The sequence below is a fragment of the Amblyomma americanum genome, chromosome 8, assembly GCF_052857255.1.
Source record: "Amblyomma americanum isolate KBUSLIRL-KWMA chromosome 8, ASM5285725v1, whole genome shotgun sequence".
Classification (NCBI taxonomy): domain Eukaryota; kingdom Metazoa; phylum Arthropoda; class Arachnida; order Ixodida; family Ixodidae; genus Amblyomma; species Amblyomma americanum.
In genome coordinates, this window is record NC_135504.1 from 111,080,536 (window position 1) to 111,107,910 (window position 27,375).

Below are 27,375 nucleotides of genomic sequence, written 5' to 3' on the forward strand. Positions count from 1 at the left end.
CGACCGCGGCGGCTGCGTGTTTATGGAGGCAAAACGCTAAGGCGACCGCGTGCTGTGCGATGTCAGTGCACGTTAAAGATCACCAGGTTGTCGAAATTATTCCGAAGCCCTCCACTACGGCACCTATTTCTTCCTTTCTTATTTCACTCCCTCCTTTATCCCTTTCCTTGCGGCGCCGTTCAGGTGTCCAACGATATATGAGACAGATACTGCGCCATTTCCTTTATCCAAAAAACCAAGTATTATTATTATAATCTTGCACCCTTCCCAGACGTATACAGCCATCTTTAAAAGGTGGGTCTTCTAGATGAAAATTGGTTTCTGAGGAAAGGAAACGGCGCATTAACTGTCTCACATATGTCGATGGACACCCGAACCGCACTGTAAAAGAAGGGATGAAGGAGGGAGTGAAAGAAGAGAGGAAGAAAGAGGTGCCGTGGTGGAGGGCTCTGGAATAATTTCGACCCCCTGGGGATCTTTAAACGTGCTCTGACATCGCACAGCACACGGGCGCCTTAGCGTTTTTCCTCTATCGAAACGCGGCCGCCGCGGTCGGGATCGAACCCGGGTACTCCGGATCAGTAGGCAAGTGCCTTAACCGCTGAACCAACGCGGCGGGTCACAAAGTGATCTTCCCTTAACACGATTCCTTTGAACTATGCGTTCACAGGGTTCATTGTTGTTTCTTTGTTGTTCAGTGGTGCTGCTGGACAGCAGACGTCTGACCAGATTTTAAGCTTCCGTTACTCGCCAGCAGCGTCGTCCTCTCGTGCTTGCCTTGTGCTGTGCCACTTGCGTTGTCTAAGACAAATACGGTTGTCGCGGCGCGATCTGAGATACGCTCACTCTTCTTTTACCGATGTTGCAGGGTCTTCGGAAACCGTCCGCTCCGGTCTTCCCCGCTCCTCTCCATCTACCGAGACGCTCAACAGGTCCGCGACGCGCAGGCCCAACGCGGCCAGCGGCCACCCGCGCCCTCTGAGCAGCGGCCACGAACTCGCCTCCCACGTCACACCTGAAAAGTTTCCGGTGCCCAAGACGCAGGACCCCAAGCCCGTTTCTAACGGTGCCCACGCCGTGGAGGACAAGAAGCAGCAGCAGCATCCGGAAGCGGACATGAATTCGGTGCAGCCAAACAACCTGGGAAGCGGAATCCCCAAGCCCACGGCAGCTGTCAAGGGAACCACGAAGCAGTCCAGGGAGGACCTGTCTTCCATAGGCTCTGCACTGCCGGAGAAGGTTAAGAACGAGGTTAAACAGAACGGCAGCGTGCTTTGCAGCCCCGCGGACGAGCACAGTGCCACTGCTAAGCAACCAGATGCCAATGACGCTGATGCCAAGGAGACGCTCGTTGTTGAAGACGCGGGCTCCAAGAAGCAGCAGCAGCAGGACCAAACGACGCCGTCTGCGAATGACACCGGCGTTGGCGTGCGAACAGAGACGCTGCCAAAAAGTGAGCGTTCCAAAAAGGCGCAGGCTCAGAGCGTAAGCATAGCCATGGTGTCCCCCATTATGAGCAGTCAGCATTCCTTCAGCAAAGACTCGGTGACGGCGTCTTCTACGGAGTCTTCCCTGTCCACCGTGGTTTCGGTGAAGGAGGACAAACCGTCGCTGATCGCCACGGCCAATCAGAACCAGGTCCAACAGAACCAGGACAATTGTAGCAATCAGACTAACCTCATCAACGGGACGGGCGCGGGACAGAACTGCCCGGACAACTGTGCTCAGCAGGGCCACAACACTGCCCAGAATGCCTTCGATAGAAGTCAAGTGCAAGTCAGTGCGAACAGCGAATCGCCCGCCGGCAAGAACGGTCTCGTGGGTGGCGTCGAGTCTACAGTGAAGTCCGTGCCTGCAGAGACCAAGCTGGTGCCGCGGGCCAACTCCGTCGACTCTTCGTCCGGGAAGGACGGGGAGGAAATGGAAGAGGCGCTCGCCAATATCCCTCCCATGCAGCCGCTCGCCAGGGCCTCCCCTTACGGAAGTGGCTACTCCCGTGGACTCGCCGGCCACCGGGCGGCGAGGCTACCCGCGTGTCTGCGTCTCCAGGTGATTATGATGTTATTATGATTATGATGTTCGAGATCTTCATGCTCACAGAAGTGAGGCTGTAGCTCTAAATTTAAGTGGTCGGTGATGCAACGGAAACAGGACAGCCTGATGTTAATTACTAATATTAATAATAATAATTGGTTTTGGGGGAAAGGAAATGGCGCAGTATCTGTCTCGTATATCGTTGGACACCTGAACCGCCGTAAGGGAAGGGATAAAGGAGGGAGTGAAAGAAGAAAGGAAGAAAGAGGTGCCGTAGTGGAGGGCTCCAAAATAATTTCGACCACCTGGGGATCTTTAGCGTGCACTGACATCGCACAGCACCCGGGCGCCTTAGTGTTTTTCCTCGATAAAAACACTGCCGCCGCGGTCGGGTTCGAACCCGGGAACTCCGCATCAGTAGCCGAGCGCCCTAACCACTGAGCCACCGCGGCGGGTATGTTAATTACTATGTTTAGAGTCCGGTGCGCCTAGAGGAATCTGCGTCTCGATTCCTACGAGCATGTCAAAAATCTTAGCCTTGTCTCAGCGGCCTTTGGTTCTTTGGTGAACGGAAGTGTGCTCACCGTATACGACAACTGTAATACCGCAAGTGCGATCAGTGCCCCGGGTAATCTTCGCCCTCCTAGTTTACGAGATGACCTCTTGCACGGTATAGGTAGGTACCCCTGTCGCCTGCAATATTCTTTGGATAAAGTGGCCACCTGAAATGGATGAAGCGAAGCAATGCGCAGTCGTCTCACCTGCTGAGAGAAATAGGTTATTCCAGAACGAGCTAACCTGGCAGACTGACGTTGACATCACTCGTGCGGGTGCGCTGTGAAAAATTAATACATGAATGAACACAAAACTTGGTAGGAGCTTAACCTAGTTAAACCCAGTAGACGTGCGAAAGCATGTGTTCATTGTTTGATTGGAGGAGACATTTAAGCTCCGGCGTAAAAGTACGACACAATAGATTTAGTAGTTAATAGTCATATGTGCAGAATTACTCGTTCTCTACTTGACAACGGACTGCTTTCTGGCCATCCAGAAAGCCGCTGCGGAGCCTCCCGAGTGCTCTCGAGGCTAGAGCCGCTCTGTATGCTTCATGAATTTTAGTGTGACGAAACCAGACTCATGCTGGCTGACCACGACAGTGTGGTATGGACATAGCGTTCTGTGTGTTTTTTGTTGAGTGTTTTTTGGTTAAATTTTATGGGCCAAAGCCAGGCAATAAAGAAAAAAGAGCATGCAGCGGTTAAGCGATGCGCCACTGCACTGGCAGGTGGCTGTTTCTACCGCAGCCATCGGTAGGGACTGTGCGACCCATGTTGCTCTTCCGTGCAACCTCTCGCGACCATTCATCAACTGCCACCTGCCACATGTCTGCCATTGGCTACAGCTGGCGTGATGCTCCTCCGAACTAGCCCGAGCTTCCTCCCCCCATTGGCTGCAGCTTGCGGGACGTCCCTCCCAACTAACCCGAGCTTAGCCGAGCTTACCCAAGTAACTCGGGTTAGTTCACAGCGCGGGACAAGACAAGACTCTTGCTCGGAGTCGGTACTTCTTGAGTAGTGTTTTTGCACACTAAAGCAAGGAATTCTATGAGGGAGTGTCCTGCACCCTCGCGAAATTTCTGCGGCGCAGCTTTACGATACTCACTGTGTTTCAGAATGAATGTGCATGCCTCTGTCTAGTTAATCAATACGGAAAGCCTTAATTACATATTTCAGGTCTTTGATTTGGTCTCGTCAATTTTACTCTCAATTTGTCCTTGCCTCTTCTGCTTTCACCTGAGCACGAGGTCGACGCTCCAGTCGGGCTGCGGCGATAGAATTTTGGAGTGTTAGCGAAGGCCAACTGCTAACAGCGTGTGTGTAGCGACGTCTCCACACACGGCGAAGAAAAATTGGCAGTGGCTTAACTTGGCTAACCCTGCAGGGAATGCAGCGAAAAGCAAGCACGCTTGCTAAGCGTCTGAGGCTCGACATTCTGAGGATGTCATCATGTGGCTTCACATCACCCATCAGATGTTCATAAGGTTAAATGTCACCCAATGTCAAAGGTCAATAAAGGTCATGGGTCTAGGTCAGGGGTCAAGAGTTAGACATCATAACTGTACCACATTCTTCATAAACGGCTATCCGGGGTTGGGCTGAAGGTCGTTAAAGGTCGTGCTGCCTACCTGAAGACTGATTTACGTCATAGTGAAGCCTTTCACTTCAAAACCAGGTGGTCTAAGATTACGGACGCCCATCCGTTATGCCGTGGGTAGCGGATGTAGCCTTGCTTAGGCGCATGTAAAAACGGGGTCAATCGCAAACCGGCCCGTTCTGCTCGTTTCCAGGCGGACGTGCAGCGTGTGGCAAAGAACATGCTGGCCGCCTCTCAGGACATCGCCCGCCTGTACGGCGCCCAGAGACCCACCGCCTCGGTGGCCTTGCACCACCCCTACCACCACCACCAGCCCCAGCAGCAGCAGCAACACGCCGACTACGCCGAGCTGTCCGCCGGCTACGTCAGCGACGGCGACGTGCTGCGAGGGCCGCGCGCCTGCAGCGCCGCCGAGGAGTCGAGCGGCTACGTCAGCGAGGGGGGCCTGGCCTCCCTGTACGCCGTTTCCTCGCCCAGGCGCCCCACCCGCTACGCCATCCGGGACCCCAAGCTCATCAACGTCCTCCAGGACGACAGGTGGGCTGGCTTTCCTTCCTGCTTTGCTAGCTGTGCACCAGTGATGCCGTAACTCATTCGGGGTGAGACACGGCTGAAAACGGGTCTGCTAAACGGGAGATCACGAACGCGACAGCTTCAGCCAGTTTGTCCACTATGGAGAGGAAACCGGACACAATGTGCTAGCAATCCACACAGGGCAACGATTGCTAAGTAAAGGGCCCTGCGTAGTGCATATTCTTTCATCTGTTCAAGTCATTGTCGTGCTGCATACTCGCAGAATAGTGCACAGGAGCGTTTGTTTTTCAGCCTGACCCTGTACTACGTCATGGTGATCCTGTAGGTACACGTTGCTTAATTCGTCCGCGCTTAACGTATGCAGCACTCCTGGGCGCGAACGCCGTTTCAAAAGCGCTAAAATATTACGCAGCTACAGGGAGACAGACATGAACTAACGCTTACTCGTTTAAGCAGCAGTTAGCCCAATACACCACCCTATTGTGGGTTCCGGGGCTAATTGTTGCTTTGACGACACAATGTGAACTGCGGTCTGGAACGACAGACAAGGCAAAGAGAGACTGCGCAGCTGGAAAGTTTTATTCTTCGTTTTGCGCATTTTTCCTGAGCGAAATTTCCTCTGAGTTTACCTGTCAATTTAACCACATGACAGTTATAAGGCGTAGGCTCATGGAGCCAGTGCATTGTCATCGCTTTAGTGAAATTAGCGCGTCGTCACTTGCCGCTGCACAGCCTGAATTTGATCACAGTACAAAAAACAGCCAGGAATTAGGCCCTAGGAGTATTCGCATGCGTCTTCTGCCTTGCGTATGTGCCCCGCACAAGCCAGCCGCATGCACTCTGTCTGGTCCTATGGTCTTTTGATGCTTTCCTGTTGGTGCTGACTTCTGAGCAACACTATCAAAGAACTTCGTACTCGTCGGAGAGTAGTCATGCAGCTGGGCCGATTCGACTGGAGGCGCAGCCTTCTCTGAAGAGAAATCAACGCCGTGAAATACACACACAGCCTCAAAGATTACTGCACTGTTGTTGTCCTGTAGAACATACACAAAAGCGCTTTAAACGTATATACAGCTTGTCGCTAATGCAGGCTTTTCTACAGGAAAGAACGTAGTAAGTCGTGTGGCCTGGGTGCATTTCAATTTGCACTCAAATGCCAGGTTCATCCTTTCTTTCCCTGCACAGTAATTTCTATTAAGTGCAAAAGTTCTATCATTGGAGGACAGCTCGCCGCCCTGCAAGCAGCGCCGGCGCATCCCGTAAAGGCTGGTCCTGTTCCCGTGCAATACTTGCGGTTGGGAAGAGTGGGCGAGGGTGTGGAGGACAGGCGGGGAAACGGTTGGCCAGTAAGAAGTACCACAGGTCGCGGTATACCACCCCTGAAGCCAAATGCGAGAACACTAGCGACGTTCGTTCCTCGACAGTTCACGCTAAAGACATGTGTAATAGCAGTAGAGCGCTCTGCCTTAAGCGGACTGTGGAACGATACGATGGATTCGCGCTGATGACTTGACGGGTCCAAGTTGGACTTATTTTTGGAAATGTGGCGGAGAGTTTGAAGGATGCTCCACTCCCGCCAGCGGTTGGCCCGGTATTGCACTACCTCCGGGATCGGCCTTGTCTGTAGCGCGTCTTTACTATCCTGTCTTTCTATCCCATCTTTCAACTCTCCATCTATCTGCACGTGGTAGCGATTGTGGCTCGGCTTGAGCCAGTGAGCAGGCCTGTGCACTTCCCTTTCTTTCTTCCTTCCTGGCAGCAACAGACAGACAGACTGATGACTTGAGCGCAGTTCTATGGGTGAATTACTTGTAAATTGAGCTCGTGAAGCGCGCCAAACCGTATAGCACGCTTTCTTTGTTACTGTTTTGCGACTCCATTCGATTTTCGAGCTTCTTATAGGGCGCAAGCGCTATAGCCTTGCAGCAGGATGACAAGGGGGCCTCGATCCATTCATAGCCATATATTTCCCTGCCACCCCACTCATCCGTAATTTTTTTCCATCCTTACTTTATATTTTGGCGCTTCCTGGTTTAACGGCGAACAAAATGGCTTCCTCAGTAGGCGGCATTTACATTTCGAGATAAGCGGAGGGGACCTCTCAGTTCGCTCACAGGAAAGCTTACGCCGCGTGCGTAGACAAACGCCGAATGAACATTTCGCATGTTAAGCCTCCCTTGACATTGTTCTCTTTTTTGGAGCAAGTTCAACGAGCACAATCCGAGCGACGTGAGCCGCCTGATATCGGGGGAGATGTCACATTAGTTTACGTACGTCACTGTCTGTTGTGGTCAAAATTACGTGTATTGGGACACTTCGAGGTTGTTTACGACCCGGCTAAGGTGAAAGAGTGTTTGTGAGGGAGCATTCGATCTCTAGCGCACCACAAAGCCTCCTAGAACAGGGAGGTCGATGCTCAGCATTACTCCTTGCTCTCCGGAGCCTGGCAACGACAGGCCACTCAGCACAACGCTATGTCTTCCATCTTACTCACGCTGTCGAGCGTTGCCGGGCGACTGTAGCGGACAATTGAATTCCGGGACCCGAAAACGGAACGAGCTTTGCATTGTCGCCGTTGCCACCTCTATATGCCGGCCCTCTTTTTCCTCTTGGAGCCGGCAAAACGCTTAGGCGCGTGAAAGTGTCCTTGGTCCTGTTCCCCCCTGGGAAGACTGCTTCATCAACCTGTCTGCACGCAATTGCAGCAAGCGGGCGAGCCGAAGAAGAAAGAGGGGGTGGAACGGGGTGGCTGCGTGAGCGAGGGAAGAGAAATAACGATGTGACAGGGACACGCCAGATTAATTCTCGCCGAGAGACCCCTTCCCGGTTAGACAACGCTCAGGCGGCGGCCACTCGAGGGGAACGGGTGCTGGCCGTTTCGGGAAGAAAGGGGAGAGCGGAGGAACACTGTCTGAGGAAAAGGGGATGGATGGTGCCGGTCCGCCGGAGCGTGCGAGCGGGCCATCGGTCTTGGGCCGCCCGCGGTCTCGTTGATCACACCGGCGCTCGTTCCTAGGGGCCTCGGACGGCCTGGGCTCCGGAGATCTCTCCCTACTTGTTTTTGTTTCCGCTGCTGTTTTCCCTCCCACAAGCTCACGGAGCGGAGTGTGGTCCACATTGCCCATGTGGCCCTGAACAAATGGAGTAAAAAGGGAGTGAAACTGTCCTCCAGCGCACACCCTTTTATGAAAAGGTGGCCGCTAGAGGACAATTTACTTCATTTTTACTCCCATATAGGCGTATTTGTGTTTAGAGTGTAGCACCTGTCAGGTATATGGAGGCTATATGCAGAACATGGTAAATAGCGTATCTGATTCCATCTCTGCACTCTAAACAGAAAGGACTTTACAAGGTGTAAGCTGTCCTCTAGAACACTCCTTTTTGTATAAAAGGAATAGCTCTAGAGGAGCCTTGTAGACCTTGCCGTATATGCGCAGTGCTGAAAAAATAAAAACAACAGTTATTCGGTCGCGGTCGTTACGTCGTTCGAGGTAAACTTCGCTGAAATGAGAAAGTTTCTGTGTAAGTGTTATTGAAGCACAGTTCATCAAAAATATCTCGTTAACGCTTGCAGTAAAGATGAAATTATTTCAGCTTTTCTTTTCCGCCTGGTATTAGGATGTAGGCAAGGGCACAGTTACAGTGTGGGTGGAAAGTATTCTTCGCTTTCTGACTTCTGAAGGCGTGGAGGTACCAAACAACAATGGCACATAAAGCGACATCAAAGGTGGTGGTAGTGGTTTTATTAAATCCATAAACTAAATAAAAACTCAAGGAAAAACAAAGGTGTCAGTCGCGGCAACTGATATCTGCTAATAAAAGCACATCAGCTCCGCCCCGCGGGGAAAGACAATTAGGTTAGAATATAGGCAGGCGAAACACGCCGTTAGTCGGATACAACTTAAGTCTTCACTGAAGCTCCGGCCACATTCAGGACCGCTGCACATCATTCCTCCATGACGAAAAAGTAGTCTTTTGTTGAAACTTTTCTTGTTAGCTGAAGAAGAAGCTTATCACAGGAAAAAAGAATTATAAGCTCTAGAATTTTGATACCTCGCTTGTTTAATGAAATCAAACATTAACAAGCTAGTTTAGTTTACTGTTGCGATTGGCCAGCGGAACAATACAGGAAGCCGCGGACCGTTGCCCAGCGTTACCAACTGCTTTTTTTTTAACCTGCATTCTACTATATGAGGGATAACGACAAAAGACATACGCCCGGCATCAGTGCGATGCATGGAAAGGTGTTCGGAAACTTATTTTTTTCTGGCTTGGGCGCGTGTGACCGGCGTGCTGGGCAAAACAGTGGGCCGCTGGCAGCGCGGGGCATCGCGTTCTGCACGTTTGAGTGCACGTATACGTTATGAAACTGGCCCCTTTTTTAGCCCGATTGCGACGTTTACCGACGCCCTGACCCTCATAAGTCGAAAGCAAAATGTCGCGTGATATTAAATTATGCGAGACATATTAGCGAGAATTCGTCGTAATACAGGGTTGCTGGCGCCGCACGCAGCGTTCCAAGCGTGAAAAAAAATTAAGGATTGCACTTCAGTCCGCTTATGAGCGAGAATGCGAAAGCCTTTCCCTTTCCTCTCTTTCTCCCTTCATTTTTTTTATTTTAATATTATTTTTATTTTCATATTAGTTTTTATTCCGTGATATTGTTTATTTTAATTGATTTTCGTTTGTTTTATTTTACTTCTGTTTTTCTTTTATTCCTTGATTTGGTGTTTGTTTACCTTATTTTTGTTTTATATTTCGTTACATATATGTTGCTTATCAGCATTGCTTAATCAGCTTTTACATTTTATTATATTTACCATACAACTTATGATTGACAGTTCGTGCGGGGAGCTTCCGTCCTCAAACTTCCGTACACGCCACTCATGAGCGAATAAAGGCTTACGCCTTGAAATTCAGCTCACAAATCTTAACTTACGCACTGCCTTAAAGCATCGGTTTGTAATGCGACGTTTTATAAAAGTCCAAATGAGTCCTGCGTTCCTGTCACGCCTACGCACACCGCAAGCTATATGAGAAGCCTCTTGTTCTTTTTCTCACTTCTTGTGCTTTCCAAGTGGGTGTACTGCGGGAAAAGGTGTTACGTAACTCGACCGCGCTCCATCTTGCGGCACACGGCGTGGAAATATCGCAACTCGAGGGCGCGACGCGTGCCGAGGTATACCCTGAGGCCGCCAGTGTGCACTCCGGACTGCTATAGGACTAGCGCAATGCGCGGGGCCATTTGAGTATGTGCATACATATCGCACTTTTAGCAGCGCGGCGCATATTCGCGAACGCCCTTGATCTCCGGGCCGCATTGCGAAATTCGAATCGTGGGGCATAAGGCGGCGTCCAAGCCCCAGACTTTCTACCGTTTTTCTTGTCTCTTTGTTTCTCTTTCAGCTGCACACTTTGCGAGGTATTACCATGCAGGATACAAGAAACTTTTTCCCGCGAAGATAGAAGTCCCTCTCTGTACCACTTTACTTGGCTTTCGAAAGTTTCAAAGATGAGCATAGGAGAGTGGCGGTGTGCGATGGAAGGTGAACTGCAGCGCTGACCAGAAGATTGAGTGCTTCAGACAGGCGAAGCTTTTCTGATGGAGCTCGTTCCCACAAGTAGCGTGCGAAAGAAGGGACTCAAGATTGCTCCAGCTCAACTGTTTACGCAAAAATATTGCGCGTTCGTGTTTTACCCACAGCCGAAAAGAAAACCGCCATCCTGGGGATGGGAAGGAAATAGTGAAGGGGCAGCGAACTATAGATGATGTCCTTGGTGTTGAGCCTCACACTGATGTTGGTTTGGTGTTGGTTTTAGGGGGGTTTAACGTCCCCATTAAGCAACTCAGGCTATGAGGGACGCCATAGTGAGTGACTCCGGAAGTTTCGACCACCTGGGGTTCTTTAGTCTGCACTGATATCGCGCAATACACGGGCCTCTGAAATTTCGCCTCCATCGAAATTCGACAGTCACGGCCGGGATCGAACCCATGCCTTTAGGGTCCGCCGCCGAGCGCGATAACCACTGAGCCACAGCGGCGTATACCCTGATGTTGGCGACAACGTGTTCGACGATATAGCATCTGGGGGATAAGTTGCATTAGGACTAATCGAGGTGTACAGTGGTTCTGAACTCGGCGGACTGGTACAGATAAGGCAATACGAGTGATGCCGCTCTCGTAACTTACCGGTTCTGGCGTTTTGCCGGTGACAACAACGAAGCGGGTTCGATTCCCGGCCTGGTGCTTATAACGTCGAGCGGTAGAAGGCCAGTGTGCCGTGATCTCCCCTACACGTTATAGAAACACCCGTCAACGTCGTCCCGCGCGTTTGACTTTGCACGGCGTGGCTTCCGGACTGTGCATTAAATCAGGCCTGTACAAGTCGCGAAACTCAGAAAATATGTCGAAGGACGGGGAAATCCTTGTAGGGCGTTTGATGAGGAAGGCTGGGACGGTGATGAGCAGTGCTTCTAATGCGATATCCATGGCTATAATGATCTGCTGGTTAAAAAAAAAAAACTTTTGCCAGGACTGCCGTGATTGAAGTTGAAACAGTAGAGCGAGCATTTCTCTCCACTTTTCCAACTGAGGACCCATGTGGGCTTGCAAACTCGGTAATTGTGCGCTTTAAAATAAACGGCGTTCTTTTTGTCGCTTGTTGTGCATAAGCGCCAGATTTCGTTGCCTGCGCCTACTCTTAATCTTCCCATCCATGAGAAAACCTCTCAACAACACCCCCCATATTTTATACCTCGCTGGCGCGTCGCATGGCCTGTTATCGAGGCGCGCTGACCCGCACGGAAACACTGCCACCTCATTACGCCAGATAAGACTTTTTTTATTGTGTGCTTTAGTTTGTTCATTGCTACCGCTCTTGAGTTAAAACCGCTGCTGTACTGTTTATGTTCGCTTGCATATTTTTCATTGTGGGCTGGCTGTTTGCATTTCAGTGCACCGTTTAGTTTATTTTTCGCCTGTCTTGTTTAAGGTATGCTAACTGTTCTTTTTTTTTTTGTTCCTTCCACCTCTCCCCATTCCTGCTTTTATTTTTCTCTTCCTCTTTTCATCTTCTCACCATTTCGTTCCCTTTTTCGCGCACAACTGTCTTACTTCCTACCGTCCGTACTGCTTCCCATCTTTTCTCCTCTTGATTATGGTTCTTCGTCTCCCTCATCATTTCTTGAGCGCTTCCTCCTTGCTTGTCCTGGACATTTCCTATTGTGGCTGTTCATATTTTTTTTTTCCCGCACACCGCTTTCTGTCACCACGTGCACAATTTCGCTTTTGTTGCCTTTGTGCTTATTTTCCCCATGTCCCCGCTTAATTCCTTTCACTTCCGCCTTTTCCCTCTCTGCACTCCCTCTTTACTATCTGGCCTTCGCTCCCTCGCCTCGTCCCAATCTTGCCGGCCTTTCTTCCTTCGTTATTCATTCACTCATTCGTTGTCTTCTTTTCTCTCTCATTCTTTTTTTTTATTCTCTCTCTCCTGTCTGACCTTTTCGATCTTCCTGTGCCTGTGCTTTCTCTTCCCGTTTCTTTCCTGTCGCCTCCTGTGCCTTTTCTTTCTGTTCCGCACTCTTCCCCCGTGCCCAACCGTCACGTTCCACTGCACGCATGGCCCGGCCATGGCCCGACCGTGGCAACAACCCGTTGCCGCGGCTGCCGCTGCCCCATTGGTTGAACACCGTCGCCTTCCCTGCCCACCTCCCCCTGGTGTGCCACCCACCTGTTCATCACCCTTCCCTCCTTCGTCGAACCACTTCCGACGAAACCACGCGAAACTACGAAACAGCAACGACAGCACTACCACTCTCGTCGCCACCAGCACCAATCAGCTGTACGCGCCGAGGAACTGGTGAGTGATGGCTCCTTACGCTGCAGTAGAAGCGGTCCTTTCGCCGTCAGGCTTCGGGACCATAATGGCTGCATGTGCGTAGTAACGGCTCGCAATCCACCCGAAATGCCCTCAGAAGCTCGGTTACTGTCGGCTGCGGCGTGGCAGGCCGGCAGGAAGCTGTCGTGACCTCTGCCTGACGATGCAGGCGACGTCTGCGGCATAGCCTTCGTATTCTCTCGGGAGGGTGTCATCGTTGGGGAGTAGAATCAGATATTACTCTTGCGACGCATCCAGCGTCCCACGCATCAGTAGCCTGATATTGCTGACTCTAGTCTTGAATGCCCTACATGTATCGCTTGCTTCTCCTGTTCGCCTTGTCGAGGAAAGAGAGCGATTCGTTTTCAGCGCAAAGCGTGCGGTCAGAACACGCTGAAGGCCAATTCGTCCGTTGTACTTCCTCTTTTTCACAATGGAGGTAGTTTCTACCTTTATGTCTCAGTTCTCTCTTTCCATACCAGATGAACTGTTGGCGAGTTCGGGTACAGTATACGCAAATGGCGTACCCTTTCTATTTTGCAGGAGCACACTGGTGCCTTGTGTCTGCTGTCTGCAGGGCGTCTAGCGACCTAGAAAGTCTGGAAAATCAGGAACAAATTATACGAAGTGTTCAAATGTATTGCCGACATCACCTGGAGAGCAGTCTATGGGCAATACAAATCCTATAGATAGTCTATGGACAATCTCTATATTTATGGCCATACAATTTTAATAGATTTATATCTTTATCGTGTCTATAGACTGTGAATAGAGAGAATAAATGCCTATAGGAAGGCAATAAAGTAGATAAGAAGTCTATAGACTGTTTATAGACAGCTTTTATAAAGAATATCCCCATTCCGGACAGTGGGTAGACGTGAGTAGAGCTGTGGGTAAAGCTACGCCACCGCGTGATGCGCATTTTAATTGGCCCTGTTGCCACCAACAGCGGATGGAAACACACCGTCGGACACGTGATACCGAACCCCACGACAAAGTTTTCTTAGATGCGTTTCACTCCGAAATGCTCTGATTGGATCTCTCCGATGTACCCGTCTGGTCCGTACCTTTAACTAAAGCCAAACCTTTACCGTACGTTTACCGCAATTTTGGCCGACGGTGCCTTTAGGTAAAGGCTCAAAACACAGCGATCGGCTCCGTGCGACGAACCCGGGGTAAGAGAACGCACCAGGTCCGTCCGACGTGTCGCCTGTTGCAGAAGTTTACAATCCACCGCGGCACTGAAATGATCGGTGAGGTGGATTGTGAACATTTGCAACAGACTGCACCTTTAGCCACTTTTAATCCGGAAAACCCGGAATTGTCTGGAAAACTCTCTGCACCTGAAGAAAGTAGGGAATTGTCAGGTATACCACCGTACCAGGGATACGTTGGTCTGCAGTGAATTGCGACACGGTACAGCCAACACCCAGTGCGTAGTCTGGAGACATTGGCGTGACATATGTTTCCCCTTCGGACGTGTTCAAGGCGAGACGTCCTGTCAGCGCTGATTTCAGCTGCCTTCTTCTCGTCGTCCATGTAGTAAACACGGGTTTCGGCTACTGGAGATCAACACACGTAGCTTCTTCATCCAATGTTTTTTTTTTTTCATGGAACGAGTCAGACTTTCGGATTTCCGCTCTTGAGCAAACTTAAGGGAATTCCTGTAATTTCTTTTTATTGCCTGAATGGTTCGCGTGCACTCTCCATTATCTTCGGTCACTGTGTTTATCCACCTTTTCAGAGGTGTGGGAACTCTTCGACTGAAATATTCAGGGAAGCGTTGGAAAATTCGGGGATCTTGAAAAGAGTAACTTGGACAACCTGACTGTTCGAAATGCGCCGGGAATTGCGGCCGTTACTGCAGACCATAGCGTTCACGTTTCTCGTTATACCCAGTGTATGTGAGAACACGGAAACAATACTTCTGGGGAAGAGGATTGGGGAAGAGGGAAGCAATCAAAGAGTTCCCGCACACAAAAGTGCGCGATGAGACCGCCGATCGATTCCAGTCGCAATGACACCTGGGACGTTCGTTCGGGCACGCTCGCAAGGCATTCCCGCGATACACACGGGCGCCAGATTTGCGGCCATGCATATGAAAGCTACGGCGCGAGACAACGCGTACTGGCAGATGGCGCAAACGCAAATGCGCAGCGGATAAATGAGCTCGCCGCCCGTCTCTGCGCACGACAGGCGACGGATACAGCGTGCGCCCAATCTCGCCCTCGTCCGTTCGTGGTAACGTACCTATGAAGTCGGAGCCCGCTGAAAGAGAAACCCGGTATCGAGCGGTCCGCGCCTGCACGTATAGACTGTAGCACTCTGCCTGCAGATCGCCCGTTGCAATCTCGCGGGACGGACGCAACTTTCACTTGACTGTTTTGGAGTCTGCACTGGTGTGGCTTCTCTCTGCTTCTGGAGCTCCCGGTGTTGGTGGGTAGACTCGAGTGGGTCGATCGGGCACGCGCTTAGTAATTATAGACGCCTGCTGCCGACTGTTGGGGCCTCGTCCCCGATCCCGCGTGCAGGCGTTCGCTCGGAGTTCGTGCTCGTGTTACGTGAGCGAGCTTATGCGCTGCCGTAAACCGTGGAGTAAGTCTTCGTCACTAGACGTGTTAGGGTCTCCTCGTAAGCGCGCTCCAGTGATGGACTGTAGTCGGACACCAGTAAAAAAAAAAAAGCCGCTTTTCCCCGTCAAAACACCCCTTCCAGCGAGTGGAGTCGCCCGATTGTCATGAAGCTCCTAGAGTGACAATGCACGGAGTGGCAGGTTAAATGGGATAGTACCCTTCTTTCATTCTCAGGGATAGTTCCCTCCATGCATTCCCAAACAGATTTATGAGAATCGGACGACTCCACTGGCTGGAAGGGGGTGTTTTGATGGGGAAAAGACGCTTTTTTTTCATGAGTTGTATCCTACATAGGTGTGTTTGGCGTTCCCTGTTTGGTGTTTGGCTGTCGATGCATGCGGCACTCTTAGCAGCAAGTATTATTATTGTATACACCGAGATTCTGATAAAACCTTTCGTACGTTTTCATAACCAAGATGAGCTCATAACTGGCTGGTGTCTTGGTTGTCCTCATGTTGGATATGGTGACTGCCCGTCGCTTTGTTCAGTGGCCTTAGGTATAGGTGACATTACGAGATCACTCGTGGCCGGAATTCATTCGGAGTCCTCCACTAGCTCATGTTTCATTGGCTAGGTTGCAGTATAACTTTTGGAAGTAATAATCAATTTACTGCAAACGGTTTAGTTCTTGACTGGATGTGTGCCGTACATAATCGCTCGCCAGTTACAATGATCACTGCTGAGGCACCAGCCAGCTAAGTAAGTCACTTGCGAGGACACGCAGACAGTCATGTTCATGTCAGTTAATATAGCATCAGCTGCGTAAGAAAGAACAACGAATGTCAACACGAATTTTGATCAATCGGTCTGCAGTGCAGCAGATAATACATCGCTTGTAACTGCGACAACCGCCCCTTCCTTCTTCATGTTCGGCGCATGATATGCTTAGCTGCTGGTGGCTCATAAAGCCCAGCACATTACAGCAGACATCTTGGTTTCTGGTGTAGCACCCCAAACGACTTCGAGCGAATAAGGAAAAGGAATAATACGTTTATCGTCGTAAAGTGGGAATATGACAACGCCTAGAAAGCGCTGATTAGATGGAGACGAAACTTCTTGTAGTTGTCCAGGACGCAGTCGCATGGTGTCGTGACAGAACGAGGAGGCAAATCATTTGTGTTTACCCGGGAAGCGGTCACGTGATGTTGTGACGGCGCCGCGAAGCAAACGTTGAAGGTGCGTAATTCGCGATGCACTGTCACTACAGTCGGAATGTGCATACATTTTCGGCTGCTGGCAACGACGACTGGGCTACAACCCCCCGAAAGCGTGCCATTCGGAGTGACGTTCCTCGCGAAAGGAATTCAATGAACTTCAGGTGTTGCCACTTCGAAGCCGGCACAGCCACTTTGAGGCGCCTCCTGTTGCGCCCGTGTCCCTGGAAACGCGGGAACTGCCTCGCATTGCGCGTCAACCGTGCGGCACTCAGCCAGAACGGACTGTCGTCCACTTGCTTCTAGATTTTGCCACGCCATCGTTCTCACGGGCAGTACACACCTCTGCGTGCGCCCAGCGCAGCCGTCAACCCGTGGGCGCGCGCTCAAATTGAAATTGGTGCTGCGCCCGCGAGGTCTGTCACGCGGCCCGTCGCTAATCGGCGTCAGCGCCTCAGCGCGACGCAATTAGGCGAGCGCTGCACCCGCCCACCCAGTGGCTTCCGCGCTTGGTCGAGTTCGACGGCGAGAGAGAGAGAGAATGCGCGGCGGAGCAGGAGGTCTGGCGGGGACGTGGTGCGCGTGGGCGGCTGCGGTGCAATTAGTATGGAAATGAGTGCGCCGATCCCAATATCCCGTAGTGGGCACTTTTGGCCGAGTTTGTTTTTCAGAGTGGCGCGCGCGCGAGACACGTCGGTTAAGTTGGGGGCGTTATTGGCACGCGTGGCGAAAGGGTCGAAAAGGGTGGTTCGCTTTCGCGTGCTGACATCTGCGATGCGAAAGCGAAAATGCCTATAGATAAAGATTGTCGAAATCATCAAAATAAATCAACAAAATTTCGTAGCTGCCCAAGTCACCACATTGTAGCCCTGATGTATTCTAAGCTCTTAAAAGAAGGTTGAGTAGCAAGGGAGGCCCACTTTAAGGAGAATGTATACCGACTGATCAAAAAGTATGCAAAAGTGCGCTTTTGTTGTGCCTGTCAGGATCGCAGAGCGTTGCCGTCATCTTTGAGCTCCGCGAACTTTTGAGAATTTGAACTCGGGCCAGTACGTACACATAGGGCCATTGGCGAAGTAAAGTGGATCCAGAAGCTTGCGGTCAGCACCGGTGGCGGCTAGGCTTTACTGCGGAATTCGCTCGTGCAATATAAACCGCGTGCAAGCTCAGAAAGAACTCTTATACAACGAACTAAGCCAGGGGTCTAAATCCAGGACGCAGCGTGCATCATCCGCGAAGTATGCTTCTTGCATCGAAGTTAACATTGAGCTAGCCGAACACGCTGGCCGCATACGACCATCCGGCAATATTATATTTACCTAATGGTTATTGTCCTCTGTTCTTCGGTTCGGAGGAGGATGCTTATGCCGGTCGTGCGCCTTATTCGCGGGGAAAATGATAAAGCGGGAGGCAAGTCCAGAGACTGTAGAGGAAGAGGTCATCATTCCTTGTGCGGTTCACAGGCCACACGTCTGCCTCGCTTGAAAAAGCGCTCTCCTTGGCTTTGATCTACGGCGCAGTTGGTTTTGTCTTTCGTGCATGCTTAAATCAGCGGATAACGCCCATGCATGCTCAGGTGGTGTGTCCGCTTGGTTGTTTATTTGATCCGCAAAAATGCTTTGCAGTTCTCTTTAGTACGAGGAGTTGAAGAAAATGTCCGAGAGGTAAGCTCAGCGGCTTAGCGCATTAATCAGCGAGAGCTCAATAATTCACAATTATGTAATTAAGGAGGCCAGCACCGGCGAGCCCAGCCCTCTTCCATGTGCTGCAAATCAGCCTTAGTGCTGGTAGAAACCCGGTTGCATACTTACGCGCGGTGATGGCACTGCTACGCGCAGCGCCATCTGCGGCCGACCTCGTCTCTGCCACCTGTTGCGCGCCTGGGCGCTTTGCGATTGCGTCATACCAGCTGCGCTGCGCGGCTCATCACGGGCTACACGTTGAGCTGCACGGCAAGGATTCCGTAAAACAGCTGAATTGTATGGCGCTATGGATGCGCTAAGGTGGATACCAGTCCTAGCTGCTCCTGCTGGTTAAAAAGAAGTTGCAGGAAGTTTACTGAGAGGCTGTGGGGTTCATAGAAAGGCGCTGACTACAACGAAGTTATCGAATAGAACCGCACGCCCGTGCGCCAACTCGTCATCCCTTACAGAAATTTCTTTACGCAATCTGTAGACTGTCCATAGACTTCTGTCTATAAAGTCTGTAGACAAATCCTAGACAGCATTCTATAGGCAATGCAAATCTCATGGGCTGTTGACAATCTTGAGATTTATGGCCATACAGTTTTAGTAGACTTTTGTCTATTAACCGCCTATAGACTACGAGTAGACAAAAAGAAATATCTATAGGAAGGCAATAGGGTCTGTAAGAAGTCTACATACTGTCTATAGCCCGTTTTTTTAAGGAATTGCTCATTTGCTACTCCGAGAGGCGTTGCAGAGACGCGGGCCCGGCACTGCGCATGCGCAGTAGGCCCACGGCTGGCCCGGTATACACGTCTCCATCAGTACATGCCTGCTATGCCAAAGTTTCTCCAATTAATGAGGATTTAATGCGCAGAAGTTCAAGCACCCTGACGTTATTCCCGAGAGGCCGCAACGTCTGCCTGTCTTTTTACGAGAGAAGCATAAACATCAAAAGGCTTAGTGCACTGTAAGACTGTCGGGTGCAGGGCCAAGACGCGAAGCGCAGTGAATGTCTCTCATCTTAATGGCACTTCCGGCACACGTGGGACTCATCCGGACGCAAATTCATTTTACGTACATTTCTCCAAAATGCAGGAAGCGTACGTCTCTTCTATTTGCTCACCTTAGGGGCAGTTCTCCCCGCTCGCAGATTCGCTCAGAAGCAAAACGGCAGACATATCTTGAGAGAGAGAGAGAAAAAATACTAACCAAACGGACACGAAACGTGAAAAATGACAGTACTGCGCTCCGTTATGCTCCTTCATATCAAGAGTTGAAAAAGAAATGATGGGAACCAAAATTTGGCCCATTAAAGCCGGATGTTAGTAGAAGGAATAGAAAAAGAGAAACGTTCTTCGCCTTTTTGTCTCGCCCACTGTCGTGAACAAAAGGTCCCGTTTCACACCCCGAGAGGGCGCTCTTCTGACTCCGGCTTTCCTCCTTGCCAGCGCAACGCCGCCCGCCGGAAAGAGGAGGAAATATATTACGAGGCCGCCTCCCGGAAATTACCAGGTTTCGAATGGCGCCCTTAACGAAGACCTCTTGTTCCCTGCTCTCTTGCCGGCGTTTTCTTACGCCAGCTTAAATTCCGAGTCGCCGCCTTCCGCGGCAGCCCTTGCGCGGCCTAACTTCTTTTCGCATTAAATTACCTTTTTTTCTTTCTACTCATTTTTTTTTCTATTTGCGAACTCTGGCGAGTTAGTTTCTGCGTCGAAATTGATATCCTTAGGTGCACGCGGCCCGTCTAATTAAAGCGCTTCGCTTCGGGCCTGTAGGTGTAAGGCCGTGTTGTTTTTTTTTTTTTTTTCGGGAAGAAGCAAGAGCCGGGTTTCGCGCTGAAGGAAACCCGAGAAGAATGTAAGGGGCTTTCCTCGAGGAATCAATTTTCGGGCTACCCTTGTTAAAGGCGTGACGGTTTCTCTTTATTGTCATTCGCTTCGTGCTAGTGGAAAACAATTAACAAAAAGAAAAAAACTTCTTCCTGTCTTTACCGCTGGCTGCCTTGTTAATACAGGAAGGGGGGAGTTGGGTTTCGATTAATTGTTTGGTCGTTGTCTTTGTTTTTTTTATATTTTTACTTCTTTCCCGGCCTTTCTTGGCCGACCTGATCGCTGTCCAATTTGCGCGCGAGTTTTACCGGTCGCTGGAGAAATTGCGAAAACGTAGTTGTTCTTTCTCCGCCGCTTGCGGGTTTTAATTGACGGTGAAGTCAGTCTCGATTTCGGCCTTCGAGGGATTTCGCTTGATGGTCCGCCACGCGTTTCCGTATCGGTACAGTGTGTATGCTGTTCACTTTTCCTTTGTTTTGATTATATTTTTTTTTTGCCTGAGAAGAGAAGACACACATTGATAGTTATCTTCTCCTATTACAGAGACGATACCGTGGGCTTTCCTTCTCCCAGTCGTTTTTCTACCGTATATCAGCTTATATGTGCACTTTGTTCTCTGCCTTTTCCTTCAGACTAGGTTCCGCTTTAACTTGATTTACGCAAGATTAAGTCGTTTTACCACTAGCAGAGTGAGATTCTTGATTACGTTTTGTGTAATTGTTTACTTCACCTCGACCTGCCAATCTCTATTTCTTCGCCTGAAAATTCATTATAGCGAAGAGCCTCGTTATAGACGACGTGTTCATTGTACGGCTAGATCGATCAGCGATCGATAGACGCGTCGGTCAGGCGTACTCCTCGCACACTCATACTCACCAACTCACACTCGCTCACTTGTTCAATCAACCCATCAATCAATCAACCAATCAATTAATCAATCAGTCATTCCAATAATGAATCAATCAGTCAATCATAATCAATCAGTCAATCGACTGAACACGCAAGCCCCCTGTTGTGCCACTCTTTGATTCTTTTTCAGGGTCCTTTTGCTCCGGTAGGCGTGTAATTTATTTATTCATTTATTCACCTGGACTGAATCAAACGATGCATTCAGGCACAGGCTTTTTCAGAAGTTTAGAGCCCAGTGTGGTGTCCTCGCAAGCCATGTAATGAGGTTATTGTTGCATCCGTGGAAGGCCTGCGTGGAAGGCCTGCCTAATCATATCGAGTTCTTTTCGATATGATTAGGGTAAAGAAGTCGAAAATATTAGAGAAAAGTCGATATGGTTAGGCAAGATATCACATTAAGCTTCCCTGCACCTGCCTCCCAGGTGACCGTTCATCTCACGTGGCCATGTTTTCTCCGACATAACCGCGTCATTCTTTTCCGAAATAAACCTCCTGCTTGACTACCTATAGTAACGCCTCACCTGGACTGTGTAGTTTGGAATTTACTAAAATCAATATACGGGCGTCATCATAAATGTGGCTTTCTTTTATGCGCACATCACCCTGGGTATCCTCCTTCGGAACTCGCCAGCTCGGAACGTTTCCTGTGCTCTGCTGCTTCGGTACCGCGCTCCACAACAGGGTAGGCCACGTAGTGAAACTGAGAGAAATGCAGGAAGAAAGCAGCGAAGCGGTTTACGATGCCTCAGCATTAGCTGCAGCACCGCTGAACTTTCAATCAACCTTATCATCTCTCGCCGTAGAGGGTAACAAATGTTCAGTGCAAAGAAAACGAAGAAACAAACAAACAAAAACGAACAATAAAGAAAACTTTCAGTTTTTCGTTTTGGTTTTTCATAGTTGAAAGTAGCTCTGGGCTATTGTTTTACGAAAGGTTCACGTGGATGCTCCTCTTTCTTCCTAATTTGAATTAGGAAAAAAGTTTCAGTATAGGAATTGGCCTCAATACCCTTTCTGACTAGGCCTCTCTATCCCTGCCATCAATTCTGGCGCAGAAGGCCATTAACCTTACCGAGAGTTGTTTCAATGCGAAAGCATTAGATGGCTCGTGGACGCGAAACCCCGGCGTAGCCCAAAAAGTTTCGGCTCTGCAAAACCCTCGCGATTGGTCGAACCTGTGTGACGTCATCAGCCGTGGGAGAATCAGAAATGTTAACCAGTAATTGTCAGCACTAGTACTTACAGCTGCAAGGTTAGCACGATGTGCAAAATTTCTAGACTTGCGAGAGAAGCAAGTAGTTGCATAAGTCACTTAAACACTTTTATTTGTAAAAACGAGGAACTGTTTAACAATCCCATGTTTCTGTTTCGGATCTCAGCGGAAATTTCATTCCTTCCTTATATCTATCATTTTCTCTTAGAGGTCAGCGCTATACGCATTAGGCGCTGATTGCTCCCGCTACGAGACTGAGGCCATTGTCATTGATAGCTTATTAACCCGATCCTGCGTAAGCTCCGGCCACAGTATCGCAGCGGATCGCCATCTCCCTTCGAGGCTTTGATTCCTTTCGCTTCACTCCAATACTCCGTTTCCCTAACGAACCATCTGCTATCTCTTGTCCGCATCGCATGGCTTGTCTAGGCCCGTTTACTCCTTTGGACTTCCTCTAGGACCCGCCACGGTGGCTCAGTGGTTAGAGCGCTCGGCTACTGATCCGCAGTACGCGGGTTGAAACCAGACCGCGGCGGCCGCCTCTCGATGGAGTAATAATAATAATAATTGGTTTTGGGGGAAAGAAAATGGCGCAGTATCTGTCTCATATATCGTTGGACACCTGAACCGCGCCGTAAGGGAAGGGATGTAGGAGGGTGTGAAAGAAGAAAGGAAGAAAGAGGTGCCGTAGTGGAGGGCTCCGGAATAGTTGCGACCACCTGGGGATCTTTAACGTGCACTGACTTGGCACAGCACACGGGCGCCTTAGCGCTTTGCCTCCATAAAAACGCAGCCGCCGCGGTCGGGTTCGAACCCGGGAACTCCGGATCAATAGCCGAGCGTCCTAACCACTGCGCCACCGCGGCGGGTCTCTCGATGGAGGCGAAACGCAAAATGCACCCGTGTGCTGCGCGATGTCAGTGCACGTTACAGATCCCCAGGTGGTCGAAATTACTCCGGAGCCCTCCACAGCGGCACCTCTTTCTTCCTTTCTTCTTTCACTCCTTTATCCCTTCCCTTACGGCGCGGTTCGGGTGTCCATCGAGATATATGTGAGGAAGTTACTGCGCCATATCCTTTCTTCAAAACCAATGTTCAATTTTCAATTTTTTTCTCTCTAGGACGTTATTAAAGCTCAAGCCCGGGAGTTTTTCCGGACATGTTGAGTCGATAGTCACATCACGTTCCATAGAGCCCCCTCTCTCTGATAGAACAAACCGTTTTGCAAAATACCGGTCGGAACCACTTTAAAGCAGCGAAAACAACAAAAGAACATCAAATATCACTCCCTGGCCATGCAGGGAAGATGTAGCCACGGACTGCCGCGGACTGCCACCGATGCAGCGATGACGTCACAAACGTTGCTAGAAAAAACGCTGGTACGCGCGCTGAACGGTTGAAGTATAGCGGCCCAAAACGACGAGTCCATTCAGAAAATCCCTGAGGGAACATAATCGAATCCTCACATTTTTATTACTGCAGCGGGGAGCTGGTATTAACGTGTGGTGAATGTTTTAACGTCGGAAGTGCAGTGTTGCCCGTAGAAATGATCTGAACTGAGTACGCGGTAACAGCGATTTTTAAAATCAATTTGCCCCCGCGATTGAAACAAGTAATCAGGAACAAGAGAAAACTCTGCAGTATGAGTTTCATTAGACTAGGATAACTTCGAAGGACCACCGGAGGTGTCGTTGAAGATAGAGTGAGACTTTAGAAGCAGTAACAGTGGAACAGGCTGCATAAACGGTATAATAATATGTACATTAAAGAAAGTTTGCTCAAATAATGCGCAGGAAGTGTAGCTACAAGAAAACCGAAAATCTATCATGGAATGCTTACAATTTATGCATAATTTTGTTTCTATTTTACACATTTGCGCCCTTTTCTCTCAGATAATACAGAGCGTAAAGTACGAATGCGGAAATATCACACATTTAGGTCGCAAACCTGGCACTAGAATTATAAGTGTATAAATTACATTTTCTGTATTTTTTTCTGCGTTTCCCTCTAGTCATTCTACGAAGCGAAGTAATGGAAAATTGGAAAATTTTGCTTTCGCTGTAGGCTTATATTCTAATTCCAAGTCTGTGACATAAGTATGCCTTCCTGCTTTCCTGTTTTCACCGCTTCATGAAGAGTAGCCTCATAGAAAAAAAAGTAGAAATATGTAAAAAAAATGAAAAACATATTGTGAGCAATTTCTTGGCAACCTTTACGCTTTCTAAACTATGGCTTTTGGGCATTTTTCTACAGACATTAGTTAACGCAGCATTGATGACACCTTTTCGACGGCACATTTTTTTATTACTTCTTACGTCTCACCCTCCTTAACTTAGTTGGTGTGCCAACACAAACTTTTTGCTTGATGTTCGTATAAACTCGGTATATTAAGGGAGTAATTACTCATCAGCATCCATCTGGGCACAGCCTTGCGGCCAGAAAGTAATTAGGTAATCAGAATTAAGTCAGTAATTACTCCCTAATTTAAATCTACTCCACATTGGGGGATTCCGATAGGTACTCTAGATCTTGGGTATACACGTCATCTGATTACACCGATGTCTTACTTTATTAAAAATACAGCCGGAGGCACGGTGGCAGCAGAGCGCCTTCGATAAATTTTGGTCATCGTTGTCGGACTGCCAGCTATCTTGATTCATCGTCGGACAATAAATATTCCTGTGGAAGTTTTATTTTTTTAAACTTTCAACGAGACTCACAGGTATGCAACTCGTCGCATAACGTGCGGGTTTCTTCGAGAGCATAATTAAACTGTCCGGTGAATTTGATAACCGCAGCAGCCTTTGTGAAATCTATTCGTAGCAACCGCGAGGCTTCGATCACAAGTTCAACAATAAAGCGCTTCCACTCGGAATTTATCGACCTTGTGATCAATCGACCGTGTAACATCGACCGCCTTCCAAGGGAAGGCGTGTCTCGCCTGACTTGATCAATACTGGCCGTGAGATAACCGCGATTAATTTGGCGAATCAACTCGCTTGAAGGAGTTTCTTTATCGCGGTACACTGCACATAATTACGTTTTTCTCTGTATATTTTGTGCGTTTTTAATTTCTTTTTTTTATTATCATCCGGAAGACGAGGCGGCATCTGCGAGCTAAAGAATCCGCGAGAACAGCCGGCATCGATCTAACCGCCGTGCGACGCCACCCGTGTTCTGCAGCTCCGGAGGCTTTGATTTATGGGGGCGGCGTTATTTATGAGGACATCCTTCTTGGTATTCACCGCTTATTTCTTCGTTGTTTTTTTTTTCTTTTATTGTGCGCTGTCTTGGTCGGCAGTGCCTTCTCCGATATCTCCGAGTGCATGCTCTCTCTGCGTTCCTGGCCGCCCGTTAATGATAGATTCATCTCGTATATAGCGTTCCCTCGGGAGAGCCAAGAGAGGGCTCCTCGCCGGAAGCGATCGCCGGTTCTCTTTCTTTTTTTTTTTTGATCCTTCGGTTTTCTCTTGTCTTTCTTGCCATCCTTGCGCAGCATGCAGTGCAGGCTTAGAGTATATATGTATGTATACGTGACGTCACAGGAGAGCGATACTTACATCGCATTCCGGTTTCATTCCCTTTAATTCACTTAGCGCGCGTACCGCCTCCGCTGCTATGCTTCGCGCTCCAACGGCGCCGCTGCCTGCGGTGTGTCATTCACTTTGCCCCGCAGCCAAGTGTCCCGATGGGGAAAGTGGAAAGAGGTAGCCGCATATTCGCGATCAGCGTAATGGTAAGCACTGGAATCCAGTGAAACAGAACTGCGATAGTGGCCGCACAGGCAGTGGAAGAATTTTTTTATTTTCTCTTTTCGCGATCCGATTGGTCAGTTGGAAGAGTGTGTAATCTTGTTCCGATTGTGGTTCTTTTCGTTTATATTTAGTCTGGGTAAGGAAAGCAAAGTTCCTTTAATGCGTTGCAGAGATGACACTAAACAGCGGGCACCAATCCACGCGTGGGCGCCTGTGTAGGAACTGCGCCTGTGGTTTTCTTTAATGCTTTCTTCGAGCCTCTGGAAATGTGTTGGTCTTAATGTCCGCCAGACTTGCCGGAGCTGAGCCAGTGGAAGAGCATACTGAGGTCATTGCCCGAAGTCTCTCTCTCGCAAATCTAGGGACATTGACCGCTGTGAGGTGAGAGCTTATTATTAGGGAACCTTATCCTCCACGTTATGGCGAAGAAGCTTAGGCTAAAAATCTTGATCAACCGCGGAACCTTTCGTGGATTCATTAGCATAATCACTTTTTGTATTTTTCGGTCTCACACCATTTCTCGCGAAGTCGCTCAACGTAGCTCTAGAGTAACGAATTTTCACGTAACATTTCTTCCACTTGCATAGTGAGGGGGAGTACAGTGAGGGCTGGGGAATAATTTCGACCGCCTGGCCGCGTCTCTTAACCATGCGTCGCAGGTCTACCACGCATGAGTTTGTGTTCCCAAAGAATTCAACTTTTCTCCAAGATTTGCTATTGGGTTGTTTAACATAGCGGAGGCATACTAGCGTAGTCGCCTAACATACTGCCGGGTATCTCCTGCGCACTCGTGGTAGTGGATGCGCGCCCTACCTTGCTGTGCAGCTGCCACTGGGTACGTAGCAAGCATCGAATAGTACGCGTCCACTGCGCTAAATCTATCTATTATTAGCCACTCGCTTTGCGCCAACAGTTGCAAGGGACCGAGGCGCGCACATGAACGAGGCACCACTTTGGAAGGCCAACGTTTGGCTGAGAACAGGCGTGTCGTTTTAGCGTACTTTATTCTTCAGCGGTAGTGTAAAAATGTACAGTCTTTGTCAGAAATATATAGCCCAAGCAGTTTGCTTTCAAGCCTTGTAGCCGGGACCTTTAGCACATTTGACGGTCCCAAGCTTGGGAGGGTTGAGGGCTTCTGTTCCTCTCACCTTCGTGAGATTAGCGTCCCTCAGTATGCAAGAGGAACCACGGGGCAGGGCTCAGAAGCGGACCCCTGGACTGTATGCTTTTGAAAAGGACTGTACATAAGGCAAAGAACGGGACTGTCGAGAGTTGGTTTTCAAGCTCGACTGACCTTCAGCGCTCGCGGCATCCGGGCTCGTCTTGTGCATGTTACCTCTGCACTGTGGAAGCACATCATCAGCTTCCACAGAGTCCGCCTCGATGTTCGTTATATAGATGAGCGCTCTTTTCTATCCGTGCGTAGCGTGCGGGCCTGGCTTTATCTTCTTTTGATTTTAACGGGTCTGCCCTCCGCGGTGGCTCAGTGGTTACAGCGCTCGGCTGCTGACCCTAAAAACGAGGATGCAATCCCGTCCCAGGCGGTCGAATTTCGATGGAGGCGAAATTCTAGAGGCCCGTCTACTGTGCGATGA

General features: G+C 49.6%; 1 protein-coding gene across 6 annotated transcripts in view; it reads left to right on the forward strand.

The window, feature by feature from the left end:
• Positions 1–27,375, forward strand: part of sick (sickie) — a 959,410-nt gene that overhangs the window by 735,153 nt on the left and 196,882 nt on the right. For 5 of the 6 annotated variants that reach the window (XM_077635300.1, XM_077635298.1, XM_077635296.1 and 2 more), the window contains 3 exons: positions 869–2,049; positions 4,382–4,725; positions 12,519–12,581. In XM_077635300.1, coding sequence (XP_077491426.1) covers positions 869–2,049; positions 4,382–4,725; positions 12,519–12,581 — 1,588 coding nt within the window. The remainder of the gene's footprint in view (positions 1–868; positions 2,050–4,381; positions 4,726–12,518; positions 12,582–27,375) is intronic. The other variant, XM_077635299.1, reaches the window with a different exon arrangement.